Source organism: Cryptomeria japonica, chromosome 3 (genome assembly GCF_030272615.1).
Source record: "Cryptomeria japonica chromosome 3, Sugi_1.0, whole genome shotgun sequence".
NCBI classification, from domain to species: Eukaryota; Viridiplantae; Streptophyta; class Pinopsida; order Cupressales; family Cupressaceae; genus Cryptomeria; species Cryptomeria japonica.
This window is the reverse complement of record NC_081407.1, coordinates 812,629,310-812,654,089: the sequence shown is the minus strand read 5'-3', so window position 1 is coordinate 812,654,089 and position 24,780 is coordinate 812,629,310. Positions and strand designations below refer to the sequence as shown.

At 34.4% G+C, this 24,780-nt stretch overlaps 1 protein-coding gene across 1 annotated transcript in view; it reads right to left on the bottom strand.

Moving 5' to 3' along the window:
- Nucleotides 1–304: 304 nt before the first annotated feature.
- The window catches only part of LOC131054347 (E3 ubiquitin-protein ligase APD2), a 79,517-nt gene continuing 55,041 nt past the window's right edge, over nt 305–24,780 (bottom strand). Inside the window, exons 8-10 of the mRNA XM_057988833.2 lie at nt 1,302–1,371; nt 873–1,173; nt 305–703 (exon numbers count right to left, since the gene is read on the bottom strand). Of these exons, the coding sequence (XP_057844816.1) occupies nt 628–703; nt 873–1,173; nt 1,302–1,371 (447 nt within the window). The 3' untranslated portion in view covers nt 305–627. The remainder of the gene's footprint in view (nt 704–872; nt 1,174–1,301; nt 1,372–24,780) is intronic.

Below are 24,780 nucleotides of genomic sequence, written 5' to 3'. Positions count from 1 at the left end.
ACTCAGAATGGGAGCTGTACTTGGCATAATCTTAAATATAGGGAAAAACAAGGTTTTATTTGACATTCCGAGATTGTGCTTTAGGATCTAAAAAATAATAATTAATGCCCAAAAACGAGTACCGGCTATGATTACATGCCTTTAAAAACACGTCTGAAATGTTATAAAATGGACATGAATATGCAGAAATTTTAGGATTGGCAACATACAAATTGAACATCGCCATCTAAAGCAATGTATTGGGACAATACATTAGAGTAACAAAATCAATCCCTCAAAATCGTTTGAGCATAATGCATTATGATGGTTTGGTAATAGATGACAGATTTTCATTTATTAAATAAAATACAATCTGCTATATGATGTTCCTTTATCTTGAGAATTTCCTGGTAATGCACAAAATTTAGTAGTCGATGACTTCATACTAGTATTATAGCTTTACTCAATGACAATAAAATATCTTAGAAAAGATCCTCAGATGGTATTGACATCTGTTATAAAACATTTTCTTTTAATTCCAATTATTATTAATTTGTGTACATGTGCATCAAATTTGAAACAGTATTTGACCACATGATAATATTTAGAATCACAATAAACTGGAAAGTGATGCAGATCCTTGAATGATCAAGTAATGTATATTTTCCGTACATCTTGAATAGGCTGTCTACAGATTGGGCATGCCGCAGAAGCCTCCTTTACCCTGATGACGAAAAAGTGCAAAACAATTATCATTAAGAAATGGTAAAGAAAGCATATCTTTAGCTAAAAAGAAATTTAATAATCGCTGTCTTTCACTTGGGACTTAATAATTATCAACATCTGTTATGCAGAAGAAAATATAGTGTGGTGTCGAGTAGTAGATGCTTCACCTCAGACCACAATTGTAGCATGTTGCACAATGACCACATGGCTGGAAAAAACAGTTCTTCCGATCCTCAAAACAGATGGTACACAGATTTTCATCAGATATTTCTAGTGCTGTCATGTCAGCTTCTGTAGAATTTGTCTGCATTTCATTGTGTGGGCATAAGCTGCCAATCGTTGGATTGGTTCGAAAGCAAGTGGCAGCTGTTTCTGAATTTAAAGGAGCAACTTCCTGATAAAAATCTCTTCTTCTTTTGGACCTTAATCGACAACAACAATTTGACAACAGTAGCAAACCCAACACACCTGCACAATTATTTGGATATACTTCATTAAAATCTCCATAATCTTTGACCTCAAACCAGAATACAGAAAATATTGATTTATGTGGAACCTCTACCAATCTCATTATGATTCTTTATCAGTAAACTAACCATATATGGCAATGTATGTTGACCAACGAGTATCGTACGAGACAGTCACATGCCACAAATCAACACCTTCCTGCATGGAGAAATCAAACCAAGCCAATAATTATTCAAATAAGTAAAAACCACTATCGACAAAGTCAAATTCAAGGTCTATTGACTATTTACAATAACATGCATTGAGCAATTACTTTGCCAAAATTTCAAATCCAATGATTATCAATATCCAAAAAAAAAACTGCGGCAGCCATGTTTAACAAATGAATTACAGAACTCTTAAAAAAGAAAAATCAAAAAACATTTTGAGCAAAAAAATAAAGTTAGAAGAGAACAAGGACATATACTAGTAGTCCAGATTCCAATCACTAGTAGTCCAGATTCCAAACCCTCCAAAAAATGGAGTGTTGAAGCCAACATGAATTTTTCCAAGCAAATATCCCAGAGAACATAGTTTACAATGACATATAAAGTTTTCAACATAGCCAATATATTTTGAAATTTGAGAGCAAACAGGTCACAATTTCTGGCCACCTCTAAAAAATTAATATAATTAAAAACAATATTAGGGCGAAGTTCTTGGGAATATAAGCTAATCTAAAACATTTCTGAGATTAGTAATAATCCTCTGACTATAATATAATTTAATATTAATTAATTAAGTAATTAATTAGACAGATATTTCTTAAATACTTCCCCTGCTCTTGAACGTGTTTCATTTGACAAGTGTATTCAATTCAGGTCATACACAAAAAACATTAATGATTGCACTCCCGCATTAGCATTTTAACTTTACAGAATGATTTTAGAAAATGTCATTTAATTGTAAACTACAATGCACCACTTGGACATGGCCCCTGTCCCCTGTCTCAGTCCATCTTTGAATGTTTCAGGGATGCAGAGGAGCCCTCTCTCACATTCCAGGGATGTTTAGGGATTTCTTTGGCATCTGATGTTTCCTGGCTTAGGGGGCACATCCCCAAGCTATTGAGGGATGTCCCCCATCCATTCAGAACATACCAGGGCCTTCCAATCCTCTGAGATAAAGCACAAGAATTTTCATAAGATAGCACACCCCTCGTTAGAATTTCAAGTTTGTGTTTACAGTTTACAAAACGCTAAATGCTAAATATAAACTGCACTGTACCACTGAGATGCGCCCCCCTCCTCTTGGGTTATCCTAAACATTTTTCAAATGCAAAAGGGCCACCTCTCCACTACTCCTCCCCATCACCCCCATGTTCCAAGAAGTCTCAAGATTTTTTTAGTGTTTGAATTGTCCTTGTTTAGAGAGTTTTTTGGGATGTCCACACATTCCCACGACATCAAGGGACGTCCACCATTTTCTTGGGAGTATACAAGGTAAGTCCTTGCATCCCCCATATCAACTGTATTATATGTATCTTAGTTACAAGACTTGACAGTTTTTGGCCTGAATGGGCAAGCTCCAAGCCAAGCATGACTAAATGAGTCCCAGGGATTCAGACCAGTTTGGTCAGACTCCTTAATTCTCAAGCCTTAGACTCTGTCATAAAGAATAAAGACGGAAAGTTGGAAAAAAAAAACTAAAATAAAATAACAAAAACTAAAACCTAAAACCCTAAGGACCTGCATCACTTAAATGCTATTCATTTCATTTGCAAGCAATAGACAAGGAGAAAACAAAAGCACTTTAAGTTAAAACTATAATCCATTGAAGAAAAAAACAACAAACATATTGGCAACAAACATAGTCAGGACCTAATTACTACATGTTGGCTTCAACACTCCATTTTTTGGAGGGTTTGGAATCTGGACTACTAGTGATTGGTTAAAAATGATAAAATTATGCCCTGTGTGGTCTCCAAGGCCTTAAATTTAGGCTTGGTGGTATGGGCTTTGCCCCTTGACCATGCCCTATGTCATAATACAAAGCACGCCTAGAGCAGTACCTCTCAACACCAAGAGGGTTGTTTACTGCTCCATCAAATAAAACTAATACTTGAATCAATCGTAGAGATAACAATGCATACCAGATATAGGAGTAAAGTATATCTTTATTCACATATGAAGTTATTACAAAAGTAGACTAGATGGTTGGCCGAGGATCCAACTACCTTTCCTGACTACACAAAGGCCCATCAATTGGCTACCATCCATCAATCAACTACTATAACTATCCAAAAGACGACAACCAATTAATATATAGCTAGACGTAGCCATATTAGCAAATCGTAATAAAGGTATTATAAGCTGACAACATCATCCCCCCTGAAAGAAAAAGTCGCCTTCCAGATAAGAAGGAAAACAAGAATTAAGAAACCTTCGGGAAGATTTTAAAAAACTTGTAATAATTTTCCAAACTAGTAATGACACTATAGACAAGGAATCTTGATGCTAACACTTTCCATTGGAAGTAGACATGGCACATAAGTAGAACCAACATATCCAAAACACCTAATATAAGGAGAATTTTGGCTTTAGAAAATCTTTCACCCAGACCTATCACTAGATCCAAATGATACTGCAAGCACTTCGGAAGCATTCTAATCATGAAAATAGTGTTTAGTATCCTCATGTTCCAAGAATGCACTTTCATCCAATTTACCAATTTGTGTGAGGAATTCCCTATTTTTCCACCATCATAATCTATAAAGTGATCAAGAGCAGCCCATAAGGACCATACACTTGAAGTAGTTAAAGCCTGAGCATCCTATACAACAAAGACTAGATGAATAAAATTACGCTGGGTAGATCATACAGGCCGAGAAAGGTGGAGTGTGTCAAACTAGATATCACAACTTCCTTGAGCAAGTTGTATACCAACTACAAGAGACCATACCGTAGTGTCAACAAAGACAAGAAAGATTGTACGACAGAGATAGATGAAAGAGATTATGTGGTTGAAACAAGATAAACCATATAATCCTAAGGTGTAAATTTGGACAGTACAATGAAGTCCCCTTCATTTAATGTTATGGTAAAGTCAAATAGCTCCTTGCAAGACCATATGGTGGCAATAATAAAAGGTGTGATGAAGAAGTAGAAGAAAGATATGGTGGCAGCAATATAGCATGACCATACCGTGACAACAAAGAAAGATGGTTGTAGAGTAGAAACAAATATATGTGGTCATACAATCAAGGCTGTAGTTATATATGTTTGTACAATGGAGAAAGTTTGACATATAATTTAATTTGTCTTCTCTATGAATAATTATCGTGGGATGCAGAATAAGGTGGTTTAAAAATAACTAGCAATTGCACCTTTGTGTGTGATGAAGAAGTAGAAGAAAGATATGGTGGCAGCAATATAGCATGACCATACCGTGACAACAAAGAAAGATGGTTGTACAGTAGAAACAAATATATGTGGTCATACAATCAAGGCTGTAGTTATATATGTTTGTACAATGGAGAAAGTTTGACATATAATTTAATTTGTCTTCTCTATGAATAATTATCGTGGGATGCAGAATAAGGTGGTTTAAAAATAACTAGCAATTGCACCTTTGTGTGCAATGGGTATGCCGAAGAGGTGTGAAAGGTCAACAAGGGAAAATTTTGGTTTTTTCTTTGCATAAATTTTTGTAGTAGATGATGTCAATTGGGGCCTACCAAAAGGCTCACATTATGTTTGCAATAGGTTGAGATAGAGGGGGGTAAAGAGACAGATGGAGATGGACGAGAGGGATATGGAGAGAGAGAGAGAGGGGGAGGCAAGGATACCGATATATAGATATAGAGGTCTATGAAGAGGGAGAGGGAGAGAAACGGTGAGAGATGGATGGATATAGGGAGACATGTCTAGAGATAGAGGGGAAGAGATGAAGATAGAGTGAGAGGAAGATAGAGGTAGAAGTGAAGATAGAGCAACAAAGGATGATAGAGACAAATGGACGGAGAGAAAAGCAGTTTTCAATAATATATCATGCTTATTAATTTTATATTTTTATTTAATAATATATAATACATTATATTAAGTATAAGATATGTATTATATAATTAAATAATAAATAAAAATTGAGCATATATTATATGCAAATTTCTTCATTTAACTTATTCTAAATAAATAAGCATATAATCTAATTAACAATAAACTAAAATAAAGAAATTTTCATATAATATATTTTATTATAATATACTTAAATTGTTTAAAACATAATAACTTATGAACAACTAATAATTTTTTCCTAAACGGAAGAATAAATACAGGTTGTAAAACTAAAGACTTATGACTTTATAGATAATTAAATTAAATAATATTATATTTATAAATCTATTATAAAATACACCAAAACATAAATTATATATAATAAATATATACTTAAATAATACTAAATAAATATTAAGTACATTATATATTAAATATAAATATAAAAATACCATTATATAATTAACTTAAATAAATAATATAATATTGAAAGTAAATTCCATTTAAATTGCTGCAATGAAATGTCATATTTTTTTCTTAAGTATGTTTTGAAAATTATTTTGAAAATTTGTGTAGAACGAGACCTTATAGAATTTGGACACAAGGTAATTTATAATATTTTTACATCTCTAGACTTGTATCGTTTATATTTTTAATATATTTGAAGTTTGAATTTATTGTTAAGAAAAAATTGATAATTTTTTACATCAAATTGAAGACATTTTGGACAATAGGATTGGGCGTAGTACCTGGAGCAGTCAGTATAAGGAGTATCTTGTGAAGTGGAAGGACGGACTAGTTGAAGATTCATCTTGGATTTCTCAGGCAGAGGTAGACTGCCTTGGTTATCCTCTAACCCCAGCAAAGTGAGAAACTCACTTTTTCATCAACCCCAGATGTCTGATGCAGGAGCATCCTCGGTTCATAGCAATCTTGCATCAACCAAAAATATTTTATTTTTGTTTTGTTTCCGTTTACAGTTTCAGCATTTCTTTCTGTGTGTCTCGGATTTGGCTCACCGGATTCTGTGGAATTGGATTTTGGCTTGAAGACTTGATCATCTTCCTTATTCCCAAACCGTGGAGCATTTGGATCGTTTTCCGGCAAGTTATCGCTACCGGTTTCCGAGACAGTTTCCTATTACTGGTTGCCTGGACCTATTTGCATTGGTGATCTACCAGATCCCTTCCGTAGCTTGCGAAGCCTTGAGCGTTGATTCCAATGTTCCTTGGCATGTGGCCGACCTTTTCCCATGATCTACACTTCATCCTTTGGATTTTCCGAAGGAATCTCTTGGTGGAGGCTGACCTTATTGGTTTTGCACGTTAGGTCTTGTTCTTCAGGTTTTGATCCCTCTTTTGGGCCGACTAGATTCCCTTGGATCGTATAAATCATTGTAATAGAGCATTAGAATGTAATGAAGAAGTTAGACTGAGCATAGAAGATAGATCTTAAGATTTAAGGTCCTGGTTGTGACCTATTTTGTATTTTTTAGCATGTTTAGAAGGCCTGTGAGCCAGTTTTTGTAACCCGGTTGTTACCGGTTGGTTGTAATCAATTTTCATGTTATAATTCAATATGTTCTACATTGCCTCCATCATGTCTTTGTGTTTCTGTTGTGTTTACTCTTGCTGACCGGCCCGGATTGATCTCTTTGAGGTCCCTCCTAACCGGTGACTGCTTCAAGCATCCTTTGGGGTCGTATTGTGTTTGAACTCAACCTCCTCTTTGATTTCAATAATTGTTGGAGATGCATTATGTGACTTCAATGGAGTGGACTACTCTCCTTGTGCAAAGAGTACTTGTGTGCTATTAGTCTTCAAATTACATGCACACTCTTTTATTGAATGACCCATAACCTAGAAAATATCACAAAACATTTTCCTAGGATAGTTACATTTGGTGTGACCACTTTTGCACTCAATATACCATAGCTCATTAGTTTCTTTGTTGGTTTCTTTCTTTTCCTTGAATTTTTTCATCCAGAGCATGTCCCTTCGAAAAACTTATACCATTCTTGATTCACTATCCCTGCTATCATCCAAATTTCCAAACCTATCTATTTTCCTTTTATGGGAGGACATTTTGTCTTCACTTTCTATGTCCATTTCCCATGTTGTGGACTTCTACATAGGAAAAGGGTAGTTCTACCTTCATCTTTTTTTACCAATGATATGACCTTCATTGATCCATCTTTTCTTGAGATTGTCAACCCATTATTTTTCTATTTTACAAGCAATTGTTTAAGTCTACTATTATAAGCTCATATGCTTTTGAGCTTACCTTATCTTAATTGTAATTTCTACTATTTCATTATCACTTCAAAGGAACTTTAACTCTTCCTCAAAGACCTTTTTTAATTCCACGTGTTTCAAGAAGCTTGGTCTATTTCTATATACCAATCAATTACTACACCTGGCGAGGTAGCTAGAAAAGAACATAGCCAAATTGCTTTATTGTCTTTGCCCATTTGCTACCCAAATTGTTTCACAAGTCTTATAGTACCTGACAAGATCCTTTGATCCATTGCCTGTGAACTTGAGCAACTGTTACCATGGTTTTGTTCTGATGCAAATCTAAAGCCTACACCCTACCTGCTAGGCAGTTTTGATTCAGACATTCTGATGCTTCTCTCGCACTCTTGGACACATGGGAATTTTTCAACCTTCCCTCCACTTCGAAATTCCACACAATTGTTCCACCTTCAAATTTTGTTTTATACACCCTTGGCTCAACTTCTTCTCCTTTGATTGAAAATCTTTCAAAGCCCCAAACATTACTCTTGTACAAACTTCCCTCTTGTAGAGAAGGTTGTCCTAATTTTTCCACTTACTCAAAAGGATTGGCCCACACTTCGTCAAGTAGTGGTAAGTGCTTGGATATCATCTCCACTCTCCCTTCATATGTTTTGTTGTAGTGGAATTGGTTTTGTTTCTCTAACTACGGCTCTGACTTTGATTTCTCTCTCAAAGTAGGCTCCAACTTTGAAATTGAATTGCTAGAGTTTCTTGGCCTATTTCTTGTAGTTTTCTTCTTTGTTCTCTTTGCCCTACAATCCTTAAAGATTGCTTGCTCTCTTGGTCTTAAACATCTTGTGGTCTCTTTCCCGCCTTATTGGTGCATAAGGACATGAATCTCTTAAATTTGACCCAATTTCTTTTAAGACAATAGCATCAAATGTTTATTGTTCTATTTTATAAAACTAAAGCTTGAATCAATGGTAGAGGTAACAATGCATACTAGATATAGGAGCAAAATATATCTTTATTTGCACATGAAGTTATTAGTTAATAGAAAAGTAGACCAAAGATGGTCAGCCAAGTATCTAACTACTTTTCTTGAATACACAAAGGCTATTTGAAGGACTTGACAATTGCCATAAGAACACAACTATCTATCAACCAACTCTTGTAACTATCCAAAAACTGACAACAAATTAATACATAGTCGGATATAACCATATTATCAAATCATAATAACAATATTGTATGTTGACTACAAGGGGTTTTGATCCTAAATCCCCCACAAGGGACACTTCCCTCAACCTTGCTCGGGGCTATTGCTCCCCAAGACAACTCTAGTTTAAATATGCAAATAATAAAAATAAAAAAGCAACATTTTTTTTAATTCTCTCGATTTTTCCCCACTTAAATTCCAAGTAATTGAATCACATTTATACTTTTAGTTTACCAAGTCGATCTTAATCTTGAATAATACTACTATGGTTGTAGCAAAACTTCAAACTTATCCAAAATACAAGTGGCCCACACACAAAGCTAATGATGCAATGCCAAACGATACAAGATCCTCTCTACCATAGGTCATGATATCATATGATTTTTGTTTTTGCTGCCATGGATATCATAATTCATGAGTTTTGTATACTCAAAGCACTTTAAAATATTAATGTATTTAAAAATATTGTTTCCTCAACTCAAATCTGCTTTTGTATTCATTTGATCAATGTAATCTTGTCTCTGTGACAAAAATATCTTCCAATTGATAAGCTTCTTGTGTTTTTAAAGTTGATTTTTTAAAAGGTTCATAGTAAAAGCTTTTAAACTTTGTTATTGAATCCACCTAGTGTTTGGCTGAATTCAAATCCAATTTGAACCAATTCCATGATCCAATCCAACTCCTCTATAAATTCTAACAAAATGGGCACTGAAGGAAGGGTTCATCTCGGAAGAACCCAAGCGAAACTTGGAAGGATCCAAATATATCGTAGCAAACTCACAATGAATCCATCACTTTTTGGACGATTTTTTTTTTAAATTTTCATCTTTGTCTTTGACATGGTCACGCTAAAATGAATCCCTAACCCTAAAAGTGCCATCTGAAAGCATTTCAAATAGTAAAAAAACCCAATTTAACACATTTTGATTGCAAAAGACAAATACTATTCCAAAAGGTTGAACTTTCATTCTTGCTTATCATTCAACTAAGAGAGGTGAAGATTGATCACTTAAAGTTCCACAATAGTTGTATTGCTATTGCTACACGTGCAAGTGTCCATTTGCTTCTAAAAGGTCATAGAAGAATATTTTTGAAATGAGGTAAGTTTTTTTTCTTGCTTTTTTGCTTTACAAACATGTAAAAAATGCTCTTGCTTTGTTTTCTTTTAATTTTCTACAAATGTATCACTATGCTTAAAATTTTAAGAGTTAGGTTTTATATATCTATTTTTTGTTTTTATTTGTTTTGAATTTGTTGCTTATAAAATTTGTTGCCACAAGAATTACAATCACTATTCTTAAAATTTTAAGAGTTCGGTTTTATATATCTAATTTTTGTTTCTATTTGTTTTCAATTTGTTGCCACAAGAATTACAATGGCAGCTATTTGTAGCTCCATGCCCCAGCCTAAATTTGAAACAGATCCGAGTTCTCTTTGAAAGTATGTTGATATGATACGATTGGTTGAAAGTGGTAGGGGTTATATTTGGATTTGCAAGAGGTGTGATGTCATGTATTCAAGTTCATATAGTTGGGTGAAAGCCCATTTGTGTGAAATTCCTTGACTAAGCATCAAAACTTGGCCTCGAGACAATGATGTATTTATGCCATTGGACCAAGATGAGCAGGAATAAGCAGATGAAGTAACAAGTTATAGAGTGACTCATCCTTTAGCAAAAAGAAGATCAAAAGAAATGAAACCCCATATGCCCCCATCTATTCCTCTAATGTTGTGGTAGAAAGCCACCCATTTTTTGCCACTCCTAAGGAACAACAGACTACACATTGGAGACCAAAGAGATTTGAAAATGGCATTTCAAAATGAGAGCCAACATATTGTTGATCAACACATAGAAAGATGCATTTATGCTAATGAGTTGGCTTTCAATTTTGGTTGCAAACTATTGGATGAGTTCATTAAAGTCCATAAGAGATTCACGGGTTGAGATAGGGGTGTTCATTGTTTTTGATGGATAATAAGATACTAAAAATCAGTCCTTGATCAATGTCATAGCAATGTCCCCTCACAGGGGAATGTTTTTTAGAGTCATGGATTGTGAGGGGGAAATGAAGGATGGTCAATTTGTTACCAGCATTCTTATTTGAAGAAGTGCGACCCCATAATATTGCTCAACTACAACACAAAGAATTGTAGAGCTGCCATTTTGTTGTTTGTAAAATGCTATTCACACATCTTTCAGACACCTTGTGTAGTCCACTCTCTCAATCTTGTGCTACAAAATATTGAGAATAAAATTGATTGAATCAAAGAGCTGTATGCATAGGTTGAGGAGATCCAAATGTTCATCACCAACCACCACATATCATAAGGAATGTTTAAACTTTAAATCATTTTCAAAATTGGAGCATTGAAGATAAGCAATATAAAATTTTATGTTTTAGATTCACTTTAGTTGAAAATTTATTCTTTTCAATTTAGTTACACTTAAGTCTTAATTTGATTGTGTATTCTAATTCTTCTTTAAAGTTTGTTTTTAATTTTTTTTTTTGTAATAGATTGTTAAAAGAGCCATTTTACCTCTAAGACAATTGTCTTGAGATGACTTGTTAAGGTTCAAGAGGCACTTTCTAGCATAGTCATCAGCCAACCTTGGTCTATATGGAGGCAAAAGAAATATTAAGCAAACGATCCTTGATGACTCTTGGTGGGATCATGTGGAGTATCTCCTTGGTTTCACCAAACCCATTTTGAGTATAATTAGTTGTACTAACATGGACAAGACTTGATTGGGAGAGATACATGATGGCATCAACTCAATGATTATAAAGATGAAGGCCATCATGAATGAGAACAAGAAATAAACTTTCTTCAAACAAGTGCACAAAATTATTGAAGAGAAATGAAACACAATGACCACAACACTATATCTTTTTGCCTTTGCACTAAGTCCAAAATACTTAAGTGCTTAAATTCTTTTTATGCCAACAAGGATTGCCCGATATAGAGAATCTGAAGTAATTTAAGGGTGCAAGGAAGCATTTCATAGGCTCTTCCCTAATCTTGATTTACAAGATGCATTCATGAGTGAGTTCATTAATTTTCTATGCTCCAATGGTCAAAATATTTAGGCTCCTCATGATAAGTTCCAGAAAAAAATGCTCACAATTGATCGTACTTCCATGGCCAACAATTCCAGCACTTACAACCCCTCACAATCAAAATTTTATCACAAATTTAATAAATAAATAAAATTACCTTTAATGTTTCATTTAAAAAAAATTTAAACTAAAATTTTTATAAGGCATAACTCTCTCTCTCTCTACTTTTCTTCACAGGTTGCTAGTTCTTCATCTAAGAGCTAAGTTACCGGTTCGGGTTCAGGCACGGGTTCGGGTTCGAAGAACCCGGTACGCCGATACGACAAAATTTTCAAAAGGGGTTTGGGTTCATTAGTACAAAAACATGTAAATTTTATATATATATATATATATATATATATATATATATATATATATATATATATATATATATATATATTGATATTTGTGAAGCCTATAAGCATGAATTAAAATTTGCATGTCACATAGCATCATATAAACAACAAAACAAACATAATTTTGTTCACCCTTTCTTCAACCTGCTCTCATAAAACTTTTGTTTGCAACACAAATGAGGTGAAATGAGTCAATAAAATGTTTTAGAAGTCAATTTTAGGTTATAACTTTCACTTTTTACAAGGCGGAATTGAAAAAAAAAAAAAAATTGCATTGTTTTTTGACTTTACGGGCCGCCCAACCGCCTAGGTTTGACCCCAAGTTCGACTAGGTTCGACCCAGGGTCGAACCCACTCTGGGTTTTTCGAACCCTGGTCGAACCGGACCCGGTCGAACTTGGACCCGAACCAGGGGGGCCCAGAGGCGAACCCAATAACCTAGTCTAAGAGGAATTGGAGGACATACTCTCTCATCCACTCAAAAAGGAGAAAGAACTTAGGCCAAACCATTACAAATTTTGATTCAAGTGATAAGGTGTCCAGCAATGATAATGCAACACTACAATCTAATAGATTTATGGATTTGCTAGTTAACAAAACAATCATAAATGTCAATCCACGTGTGATTAAAAAACTTGTATAAGCTTCCATAACATCCTAATTCTTATCAATGCATACAATTAAAGGGTTAGAGTTTTACAAAGTTTAATCAATTTTTTTTATAAAATACACAATGTTCATGTTAATAATCTTCAAATAAGCTAAACACAAATGTCAATTCATAGCATTATGTGGTGTCCATCAAGATAATCTTGGATAGATTGATCATCATTACATTCGTAAGTATTGTTGTAAATTATGAAAAATAGATCGATTCTCATTGCATTCACAAGTATTGTTGCAAATTATCAAAAGTTATATTGGTTATTCATATTTTATAGATGGATGAAGTTGAAAACTATCTCACACTTTCGGCCAACAAAGTAGTTTCAGGCCAAACAATTTCACCCAATACTAAGAACTGTCACAAATATCAAAATTTATATCGGTTATTCATATCTTTTAGAGCAATGAAAATTCAAAATTGTCACACTTCTAGCCAACAAAGTAGTTTCGAATGAAACAATTTCGCCCTAAATAGTTTCAAGCAAAATAGTTTCACCTGAAACTACGTGGCACCTATGTTGCACAAAGATTTTCTAGCAAATCCCTTTCACCCAAAACCATCAAATAGTTATAATTTAATTTTAAAACTCAAACCAAGTTTGAATTTACATGCAATGTTTCAACTGAAACATTTTTACACGAAAGAGTTCAAGTCTAAACTCTTTTACCCAAAACTGTTCATGTGGCAGCCTACGGTAACTTGACCCCTCTTTTGAGGCATATTCAACTTCAACTTCAACTCCAAAAAATTTCAACCAAGGTTACTTCCATGAAAATTGGAGAAGACACTTTGGTAGAGCTTGGAGTCTAACATCCAAAAAATTAAAATTATACATATATTTTGATTAGTTTTACTGTAATTTTAAAAATTATTGCAAATAGGTTATTACGATCATCCACGAGGTTAACTAAGAAAAAAAATTAAATATTAAAATATAATTGAAATTTTGAAAAATATATTGTGCACTATAGGAGAGAATCTACTCCAAGAGGACATAATTTTTTTTAATGAAAAAAATTTAGACAAAAGCTAACATCCCATAAACACTATAGTATTTTGATTAAGTTTGACTTTAAAAATTATTAAAAATAAATATTTATAAAAAATTTAAAAATTCTATGCACTAGATTTTCAAGTTCTCTATGCGAGAAAAAAATCAAAGATTCTTTTGGTATGGCCATAAAAAAATTTAAAAAACAGTTAGCAATTATAATTCTTATTTTGAACTTGCAATTAAGACCATGGCCATTGCAAGAAGGATATAATGCCAACTAGGTCTAGAATAAATATGAACGGTTATTTGATAGAGGTATATCATTTGATGTATTTTTTAAATTTAGTTATTAATGCATCATAGCCAGCAAAGTAGGTTGGGAATCTAAGCTTTGCTAAATACATTACATTTGTTTGAGGTAAGAATCCATACAAGAACAATAAACTCCAATAAATACTCTTTCAATTACCTACGGTTTGTTCATAACCCATCCTAGGCATGGTTGTCTTATCATGGACAAGGGGTTGCATGATATTTGGGATCAAACATGACTCTCTTTTGTATCTGCACTACTGAATGCTATATTAGACAATGAAAACAATGAAAACATGACTCAATACGGAAAAGATAAAATTATAAAAAGAAGTGCAATTGCTTTATTTAATTTGTTTTGGAAATGAATAATCTAAAATCAGTATTTGTTTATGTTGATGTGTTTTTATGACACCTCAAACATAGAATAAAATACTAAGTATTCTATCCTCTCTTGACCAAAGAAACCTCATGTGCTAAATAATGTGATCAAATAAGGCAACTCGAAGGTTTACAATGCGAACAATCGATCATATATTCTGGATAGACTCGGTGTGCATGATGTGATAATGCCAGTAATCACAAAGGGACTTACGTTTTGCTGGATGCAGAACACTTAATTGACTTTAAAAGTAAAAGACAAAAGGATGAAGGGTTGAAAAATCTAATCTAAACCTAAGGACAACGATGATAAAGGATAGGGCTTAGATAAATGGATTCCATAATCATGCCTTGCTTCACCATGAGGAAACAACTACACAAAACCGATGCAATCTCTAAAGGAAACGAAGGATTTTCATATTGTAAATGTTCATCAAATACCCAATACTAACGCAATTCAAGTGAACATCCACAATAGAACTAGTGCTAAATCAGGTTCAAACTAACCATACACTACAATTTACAATCAACAAATTCCAAATGGTATGAACCAGAATTCCATCAAGTATCATCACATTTCTCCATTATAATCAATGAACTTTCTCCATTATAATCAATGAACTTAAACTAAATTTGAGAAGTACCAAGAAACCATGCAAATGTTGAAACAACACATAAAGATCCACCAGGCTTCGATAAAAATCATGTATTAATTCCACCATAGTCTTGGCAACAATCTCTAGCTTCCTCCTCCTACTCTACTTCTACTTGCTAACTATCAACTATTCACTATTGATCTATTAACCTTTACAAATGAGAAGGTAATGCCTTATATAGACATCCCAAATACAATGAAGGGCCAGGATTGATTACAAATCAATGGCCAAGATTATGAAACCCTAATTAAGGTTAGTTACAACTATCTCCTCTTTGACCAATGAGATTATTACAACATTTGGACACATGTCCTTCCTTGAATTCAGACCAATGAAAAATGAGGTTAAGTACATTGAATTTAGTGCCTTCCACATGTATAGTTGTTATCCTCGTAGGATGAGTCATTTATAATGAACTTGGAAGCCTTGACTTTGAATTATTTGATTGGTTGAATGTGATTAGGCACCAACTCAGCTTTCTCTTTTTTTGATCATCACAAAGAAGCCTTTTCTTTTGGGCAATATCTCTTGATACTCAACGTTTCCAATCCTTTGATGTGATGATGGATAATATTCCCAAATGGCATCATTTCAGTGATCAAGTTTCTAACTTTACTTAACTCTTCTGAAACTATCAAAATGTCCTTGATCACATTTCACTTTCACATCTTGGCATTTGGGAATTCACCTACTTATGATGAATTTCCACCTTCAATTTTGGAATCTTGAAATTAATCCCTTCCTTGGACATCTTTGACTTTTAAATTCCTTGATGTAGTTCCAGACTTCATGATGTGGAAACCCTTCTAATGTATATCCTATCATTTTGGATTCTTTGTCTTGTATTTGCAATTCCTTAATGTCCCACTACCTCTTTGTAATGTGATCCTTGTCCTAGTGTTGTCCATGCTTCACCATCATCTCCATATTGTCCTTGAGGATCCTTGATTTCCTTGGCGTAGAGCAATCTCCCCTATTGTAAAGTCCTCATGTTGATCTTGGAAATCCAAGGACAATGTTGTAAAATTCCCTTTGTAAAGCAATGTTCTCTTGTTCCCCTTCTAACGTTCTTGATGAGTTCCATCACTTTGATCACCCTCCTCTTGAATGTCTTGAACTTGAAATTCCTTTCTTGAAGCGTGGATATTGATGTGTAAGTCCTTCATGATGTTGATTTGCTCCCCTTGTGCATCCTTGTGAAGTCATCTCTCCAAGTTGCATCTTTGAAGTTGCGATGATGTTTCTCCTTGACTTCATCATTGAAATGTGAATGTGCTGATCTTCCCTCTTGATGTCGAGAAATCCTTGTCACAGCTGAATCCTTCATCTCCCTTTGGCTTGAATGTGTAGTGTAATAACCCACCAAAATTGATCCAACAAAAATTGAGTATATTTTTTTTTTCTTTATTACGTTTTATTCAATTGCATACTCTGGGCATCCATCCAAATAGGACTGGGCATTCATCCATTCGGGATGAGCTTCTAACCATACGGGTTAGGCAGTTGTCCATACGGGACGTAAATTTCATCTATCAAATACGGGATAGGCATCTACCCATACAGGGTAGGCATCCATCCAAACGGGATAGGAGATGCTCTGGCCAGAGACTTAGACTCATCGGGACCATTCGGGTCCTGAGCCACTCACTAAGTACTACATTCTTCTAACAAGAATGCACCGAGGTCGCCGTCCTTAGGAGTAATAAGAAAATAAGACAAGCTTGAATTCCGCCTCGGAATTTGGCTTAAAGCCTCGGGAAGTCAAGCGAATCCATACGGGATTCCTTCCGAGTATGCATTGAATTGAGTTTGATTATCTTATCTTTCGATTAGGATTCTTACTCAACCAAGCCTAGACCCCACCCACGAACGCCTGAGTACGAGGGACAACTCCGTCCCAAGACTGCCTACATACCCACTTCGGCGTGGGATCAAGGCGTAAAGTATGTAGTTCTATCTTCTAATCTATGGTTTGATGTAAACTGATTTTTGTGGGTACGCAACCCTTTCTAGGGTCAGTGTCCCAGACAGTTTCTCTGCGGTTGCTACCCACGAAGGTAGCACTTAAGCGAAGGCTCAAGATGGCCTATTGCTTGTGGCCTAACAAAATAACTAGATCCTAATACTTAACATGAGCGTCACCCAATTACAAATCACCAATATCCCTTCGAGGTGAATAAATAGATAAATAAAGTCATTTTCACGAGAGCTCTTAACTAGACCATCCCTAAGAGGGGTTTACTATGGTTTATCTCAACGGATGTGAAATTCAATTAAAAGTTATCTTATTAATTATCGATCCAAGAGGGATTACCCGCCCCTTGGATTTTTAACTTCCAAATGACCCTTATTACTCCCCGACGATTTATAGGGACGATGCCACAGACGTCGTTAATGCAGCTTTATTAGGCGCTAAGTGCAGTAGTTCAACACGACGGCATTACCCGTAAGCGTGACCCAGAGGCACCATATATACCGAACGCTGCTAGTTTTGGTTTTCCAACTTCCTTTATTTAATTTTCTAACTACGAATGACAAAATGAAAGCGTAAATAATTGAAGTAACTACTTGAAGTGTAATTTGCATAGCAAATGAACTTGCATAATAGTAATTGCATGGAAGATATAATTATCCTAAAAAAATTCGCATGCTATGAACCATTAACGAAAGCAATTAATCTATGATGAAAGATGACTTAACGAATCCAAAATAACGATTAAATCTAAGTACTTGTAATAAGGTAAGTTAATCTCAATCGAGTGTCTTAAAAATTTTAAAGTTTATTTAGGATAGTTTAATTACAATCTTGCTACACATTAATCCTATTTTCAATTGAAAGTCGATATCCTTAAATTCATACTAAGGAAAAAAAAATCATCATTTCCTAATGTCATTATTATCAACTAAAGAAGAAAAAAAAGACTAAATAAAAATTAACTTTGTTTCCTTTTTTTTTTTTAAAAAAAAAAATAACCAAATTACAATTTCAAATTTCGAAACTTAAATAATAATAAAAAAAAAACTAAATTCTAACTTAATGGCAAAGAGGGCTTGCATTGTTTTATAATAATATAGAGGGTTGCGGGGTGGGGACCACGGGTCCCATCACCCCTGCGGCCCTGCATGCGCAGGTCCGCAGGGATGAGGGGACCCTGCGGGCCCCTCCGTACCCTGCAACGGTTACTATGTAACCGTCCCTGCATGCGGGCTACCATTAAAGCAAAACGCCATGCGTTACGGGCGAGGGTGAAGTTCGAAAGTTTTATTTTCGTTTTTTAATTTTTTTTTGTTTTTATTTTTTTTGGGTTACTTATATATATATATATATATATATATATTTGTTATAGTATTGACATTATCATTTTATACAGGAGTATTATAACAAAAAAAATAGGTAATTAATAATGTTGCAGGTTTGCCTTAGGGACAAAATGAAACAATAACCAGAGGGATTCCTTTTTTTCCATTTCTTTGTTTTCTACAGGGAAATTCATTCACAGATAGAGGGAGTTTATTTCTTTTTTTCAATTCTTCTGTTTCCTACACAGGGAAAGCTTATTCACAGAGAAAGGAATTCATTCCTTTACACAGGAAGAAAAAAAAGATTTCATTCACAGAGAAAGTTATCCATTTTTATTTTTATTTTTACACAGGGAAAATTCATTCACAGAGGGAGGAGATTTATTTATACACACAGGGAGATCTAATTTTTATCAAAATAAACTGAAGATAATAATCTAATTTCCATTTACTTGAAAACTAATTTCTTATCAGAATTAGAACAATGAATCTTATTTTCAAGAAAGAAAATGAATTTCATTCTACAAATCTGAGACAAAATAATGAATTTTATTCTCTAAAATCTGAAACTAATGTATCTTATTTTCAAAAGAAATGAATTTCATTCTACAAAATCCAAGATAAAACAATGAATTTTATTCTCTAAAATCTGAAACTAATGTATCTTATTTTCAAAAGAAATGAATTTCATTCTACAAAATCCAAGATAAAACAATGAATTTTATTCTCTAAAATCTGAAACTAATGTATCTTATTTTCAAAAGAAATGAATTTCATTCTACAAAATTTAAGACAAAATCAATGAATTTTATTCTCTAAAATCTGAAACTAATGTATCTTATTTTCAAAAGAAAAGAATTTCATTCTACAAAATTTAAGACAAAAACAATGAATTTTATTCTCTAAAATCTGAAACTAAAATTTAAACAATGAATCTTATTTTACAATAAATCTCATTCTTTACAAAAATCTAAAAACTAAATTCATATCAAGAATTTTAACAATGAACCTTATTAAAACCAGGATTCTCATTTTCTACAAAATCTAAACTAATTCTTTAACAAAATACGATTAAAATTTCATACTCATAATTAATCTAATCAAATCTAATCTACCATAAAAATGAGATGCATGAACTAATTTGGAGGAACCTGGATGCTTGAAGATGGTGTGGAGTCCTCCTTGATCCTCCAATTTGAAGAAAAATCCTCCAACAAAATCCTTGCTGCCAATGAAGTGGACTACCAAAGAGAATTCAACTTGCAGAAATTTCTTATCAAGATTAGCTAGCTTTTCCTTTGAAACTTGTTCCCATTTTATAAAAGAAATTACCATTTCCCACTACCTATTTTTTTAATTTAAAAAAGAGATTCTTCTCCCAATTTGGCCTCCATGCAAATTAATTAGGCTTAGTGGGAGGAGTTACATGCAAGGAGGTGGAGAAGCCTCTAGAAGCTTCTTATTCCTCCTACAACATGTGCCTTAATTTGGGTGAGGGAAATTAAATAACAATTTTAAAATATATATGCATTTTCCATGTGTGTGTGGTTTATTAATTTATTCCCTTACAATATTCATTCCATAATTCATCCAAAGAATATAAATAGAGTTTTGTATTTTAAATCAAAAAAAGTGATAAAGGAGGGTTGTGACATGTAGATCTTGAACTCATGTTATCTTGCCTCCTTGTGTTGAAACTTGAACCTGAAAGACAAAAAAAATTTGCATCAAAACATCAAGGAATAAATGAGATAAATACTAACACTTCACACATCATACTTCCTAAAAGCTCCTCCCAATCTGGAATTTGAATTTTCAAGTCTGGAAATGACTTTCTACCGGTGGAAATTGTTCTCAATCAGGTCTGATTTGAAAATTTAAATTAGACCTGGTAGTTCGCATTAGGTCTGCCTCAAACCCTAATGTAAATGTCTCACAACATTACAATCTGCCCTTAACAAAATTCGCTCCAGATTGAAAGGTAATTGATTAAAATTCATCTCAGATCTACTGGTTATCTTCACTCAGGTCTGCTCTTATGTTGTTCACCTTGGAATTGAGTTAATTTGATGTTTGAATGATTAGGTTTGCCTTTGATTTATAGGCCTCTCTCACACTTGACATTGCACCCCTCTAGTAAGGCCGACTTGGCTTATATTTTGAAATTTTGAAATTTGAATTCTTATCCACATAAGCCAACTTGCTTTTCGTGTTTCAATTTTCATTTCCAAGATTTGATTTTGTCAATAAGGAGGCCGACTTCGAAAGAAAACTTCACCCTAGTGCTACTTGGACTCAAAATTTGTGATGAACACTTGGTGAGACGACTTAAGGACATGAGGGTGCTAATCCATCAGTTAGCTGGATTGTTTGGGCACCAAAACATGGTCTAGCTGGATTGTTGAGCGCTATCCCTTGTGTAAGCTGGATTCTTGGGCGTGATTTCTTAATTAAGCTGGACTTTTGAGCTCTAGAACCTAGTTGAGCTGGAATATTGAGCGTTAATCCACATTTGAGCTGGATTTTTGATGTCTTGAACATGTTTTAGCTGGATTGTTGGGCACAATTCCTTGGCAGAGCTGGATTTTTTATGCTTAGAACAAAAGTTCCTAAGGACAAAGCATTGGTGAAGGATTTCCAAGTGAAAACATAGGAATTTTGCTAAGGAAAAACAATTTTAATTTGAAAATCCACAAGTTAGTTTCGAATTGCACTCCCCACAAAGAATTTCTTTACACCATTTTGTTTAAAGATTTTCTCATTATTCCTCCCGTGTCAAGGTTGGAAAATCCAACCTTGACAAGGAATTTCCTTGTCTAGGGATCAAATTTCCATCTCTTCCATGCTTAGCATTTCAAAAACCCTAAATCCCTAGTAATTGACACTAACAACACCTTTATAACATTTTTTGCATTTTTTAGCAATCTTGACAACATTCTAGCAACTTTGAAAACTTGACAAGATCTTGCAACTTTTGACATTTTTTGTCGATTTCAACAACATTTGAGCAATTTTGACAAAATTTGACAATATTTTACATCTTTTGACAACATTTTGTACTTTCCACAATCTTGCCCCTAACACTTTGTCATGATGCTCCACCATGGTTTCCAAACATGAAACATGACTCCCTGACCTGATCAACATACCTTACTCAGACCAACAAGACAAACCTCGCTCATAAACAAAGGTTAAAAACTACAACTATTGCCAAGTAGAGGCAACTAAGCTAAAACACCTATGCCACAAAGCCAAAAAAAGTGTGGGCCCTGTTGTGACGTATTCACACATCGCCCCATTGCAAATGGGGACCCCTACTTTTTTTCGCTTTGTGGGGTTTTGCTTTCTAGGTCTTTTAGGGTTTTGTCTGTTAGCCTTTGCATGCTGAGTGTTGCCAAAGGGATCCCTAGGATGGCGGGCTCTGCTTGAGCTAGGTTGAGTCTTTGGGGCCCCAAAATTAGGGTTTCTTTGAGAGTCTTCCTTAGAGCCTGGTTTTGCTCTTGTTGCTAATTGTGAGGCTTGGTGAGTGAATATCATTCTTGAAGGTCCGAGCTAGGTCAAGTTGGTGAGTGAAGAAGTCTGGAATGTCATCCTAATCTCCAAATGCCCTGAAATTTGGCTAAGTCTAGAATGTCCTAATCCTGAAATTTGACTAAGTCTGGAAAACTGAAGAATCCTCCAAAAACTAGATTTTGCAATATAACTCCTGGAGGTCCAAAACCACTCTCAAACATCCTGACAGTATATATGGAATATAACTTAAAGTATAATATACTTAAATGTTATATTCCATAAAATGATCCTAACGGAGAGACCAAAATGTCAAATTTCGCTCCTGAACCTTCCAAAGGGTCTAGAGCGAAATTCTCCATAAGACATTCTACTTTGACCAAAACCTAGAACTAACGCATTCCCAAGCTTGAATGAAGGTAAAAACGCTTGTTTGAATGAAGAAATGTGAAAATGAAGGCAAAGATTGTTGCCAACATGTTGTTGTCAAAGACTTGTAAACTTCATTGAAGAAATGGTGAAATCTATGGGTCGATTCAACAATTTGCATGGTCTCTATACTTCTCAGATTTGATTTAATGTTATTAGATGAGTGGAAGAAATGTGTTTGATTGATGGTGAAATTTGTATATCCATACTACTAGCAGTTTGTTGATTGCAAACTTGCCTTTTGTAGTCAACTGGAATCATTCAACTTGAGCTTAACTTCAATTGTCGCTTCTTCATTGACATGCATCAGCCTGATGGTGTCTATGCCTGTAGTGATGATCTGAACATCATAAAGCTTTCCTCTGAAGATCGCACTAACCTTGTGGAGATGGTCCTGGGATGTCAAAACAAGACTTAGTTAGAATTTCATCAAAGGTCATTCATTGCTCTTACATTCTTAGTGTCAGAATTAGATCCTTTCCTCGCCTCATCCTTTTTTCCTTTTTTCAAAAATCTAGGCTAGTGAAATCCTGTGTTCCAGTAATATTCAAAGCAAATCGGACGTTCAGTCATCAAGTGTAAGTCCCCTTGTGATTCCGGCAAAATCACATCATACCACGAAGAGCTTATCCACGAGTAGAGATCCTACATAACAGAACCTTGGAGTTGCCTCGACTGATCCTTCGGCGAGATCTTCAGCAGTCGGGAAACTTTGCTCAAGAGAGGATAAGGTACCTTTAGGTATTTTATTCTGTGTTTGGTCGTGTACAAAAAGCACATCAACAAGTCCCCATTTGCAATGGGGCGATGTGTGAAGACATCACAATATTTTCATTGGACAACAATAGATAGGTTATAGTTATGAATCACCATCAACACTAAGTGTGTAGACCTATACACCTACAGCCTTAGACTTCAAGAACTTTGCAAGACTAAGAAATTGACATTTTGGGGCATTACAAAAATTTAAAAAATAAAATGACGCAATACGTAATTCATTAGTTCATCAATCAAGTACTATAGTATCTTGAAAACACATTAGAAGTGAGCTATTGAACTATGTGTCATAGTAGTATAAATCATTCTCAAGAAAAATTCATTAAACCAAAAGAAAATGAGTTTGTACATCAATCAGGATTTAATTGGGAAAACTTGGTAAATTTTGGGAAATTCAAAAATGTTGAAAAATTCATAAAAAATAAAGAAAAAAATAAAGGCAAGTTTTTTGTAAATAAATTGCTATCTTTTCCCAATTAATTCAAAAATTCGTGATTAAGTCATAAGTTACTCCTAATTTTTTTTTCTCTCAGGAATCATGCCCAAGTTAACAAGAGAAATCAGCAATCTAATTTAAATCAAATCACCAACAGGTTCAAATCCTAATTACTCACCAATTGTCAAATTTATTCCTGATTTTTCCTACATTGAACTCAAGAAAACAGATTGAAAACATTCCCTGTACATATCTGACATGATTTAAGCAGCAATCTTTGACCCCACAGTGCTGCTGATGAAAGTTCCAGAAACAAAGTGAACAACTGCTCAAAAGGCACAGAGGAAAGCTTGCAAAGAATGATTCTAAGAAGAGAAAACCAATAATAAGGTAGATGCTGGCATGTAAGGAACAACAGCTCGGCCAAAAGGCAGACAATATTGTACTACTGTGTAGGAGCATTAAATGTAGAAACAGCAATGTCAGAGTTTGACTGCAAAAGGCAGGTACAGCTGAGAAAAAGGGTACTCAGCAAGGATTAATCCCAAGCAATTTTGCATGTATTTGGACTAGACCTCAACAAGGCTTTGGTAGAAAATTATGTCTCCGAAACAGTTAAAACATAAAAATGATAAGTGGATAAAAATTCCCAACCAAGTGCTTGGTTAATTCAACATGTACAAGGAAAATGCACTCAAGCTATAACTAAATGCAGTTAGTAAACTGTATCTATGCAAGGACAACTTATTCAGTCTCACTGAGACACAGTTAGAGAGCCATACATGTGCAAGGCCAACTCATACAATCTCCTGATGCGCAGTTAGTGAAATGTATCTATGCAAGGACACCTTATTCAATCTCATTGAGATGCAGTTCGTGAGTCATACATGTGCAAGGTCAACTCATACAATCTCACCGAGGCACAGTTAGTGAGCCATACCTGTGCAAGGCCAACTCATTCACTCTCACTGAGATGCACTTAGCAAACTGTATATGTACACAGACACCTCATAAATCCAACTGAGATGAAGTTAGTAAACTATATGTGTAAAATTATGATTCTATAGAGCATCAGGACAAGTGTAAAAGCTAGGATTAGATGAAGACATCTTTACATGAAATTATCTGTAAGATATTCTCATCAATGAGTGGACCCAAAAACTATTAAACATTGACTCAGTCACAAAGCTAAAGATCATCAGGG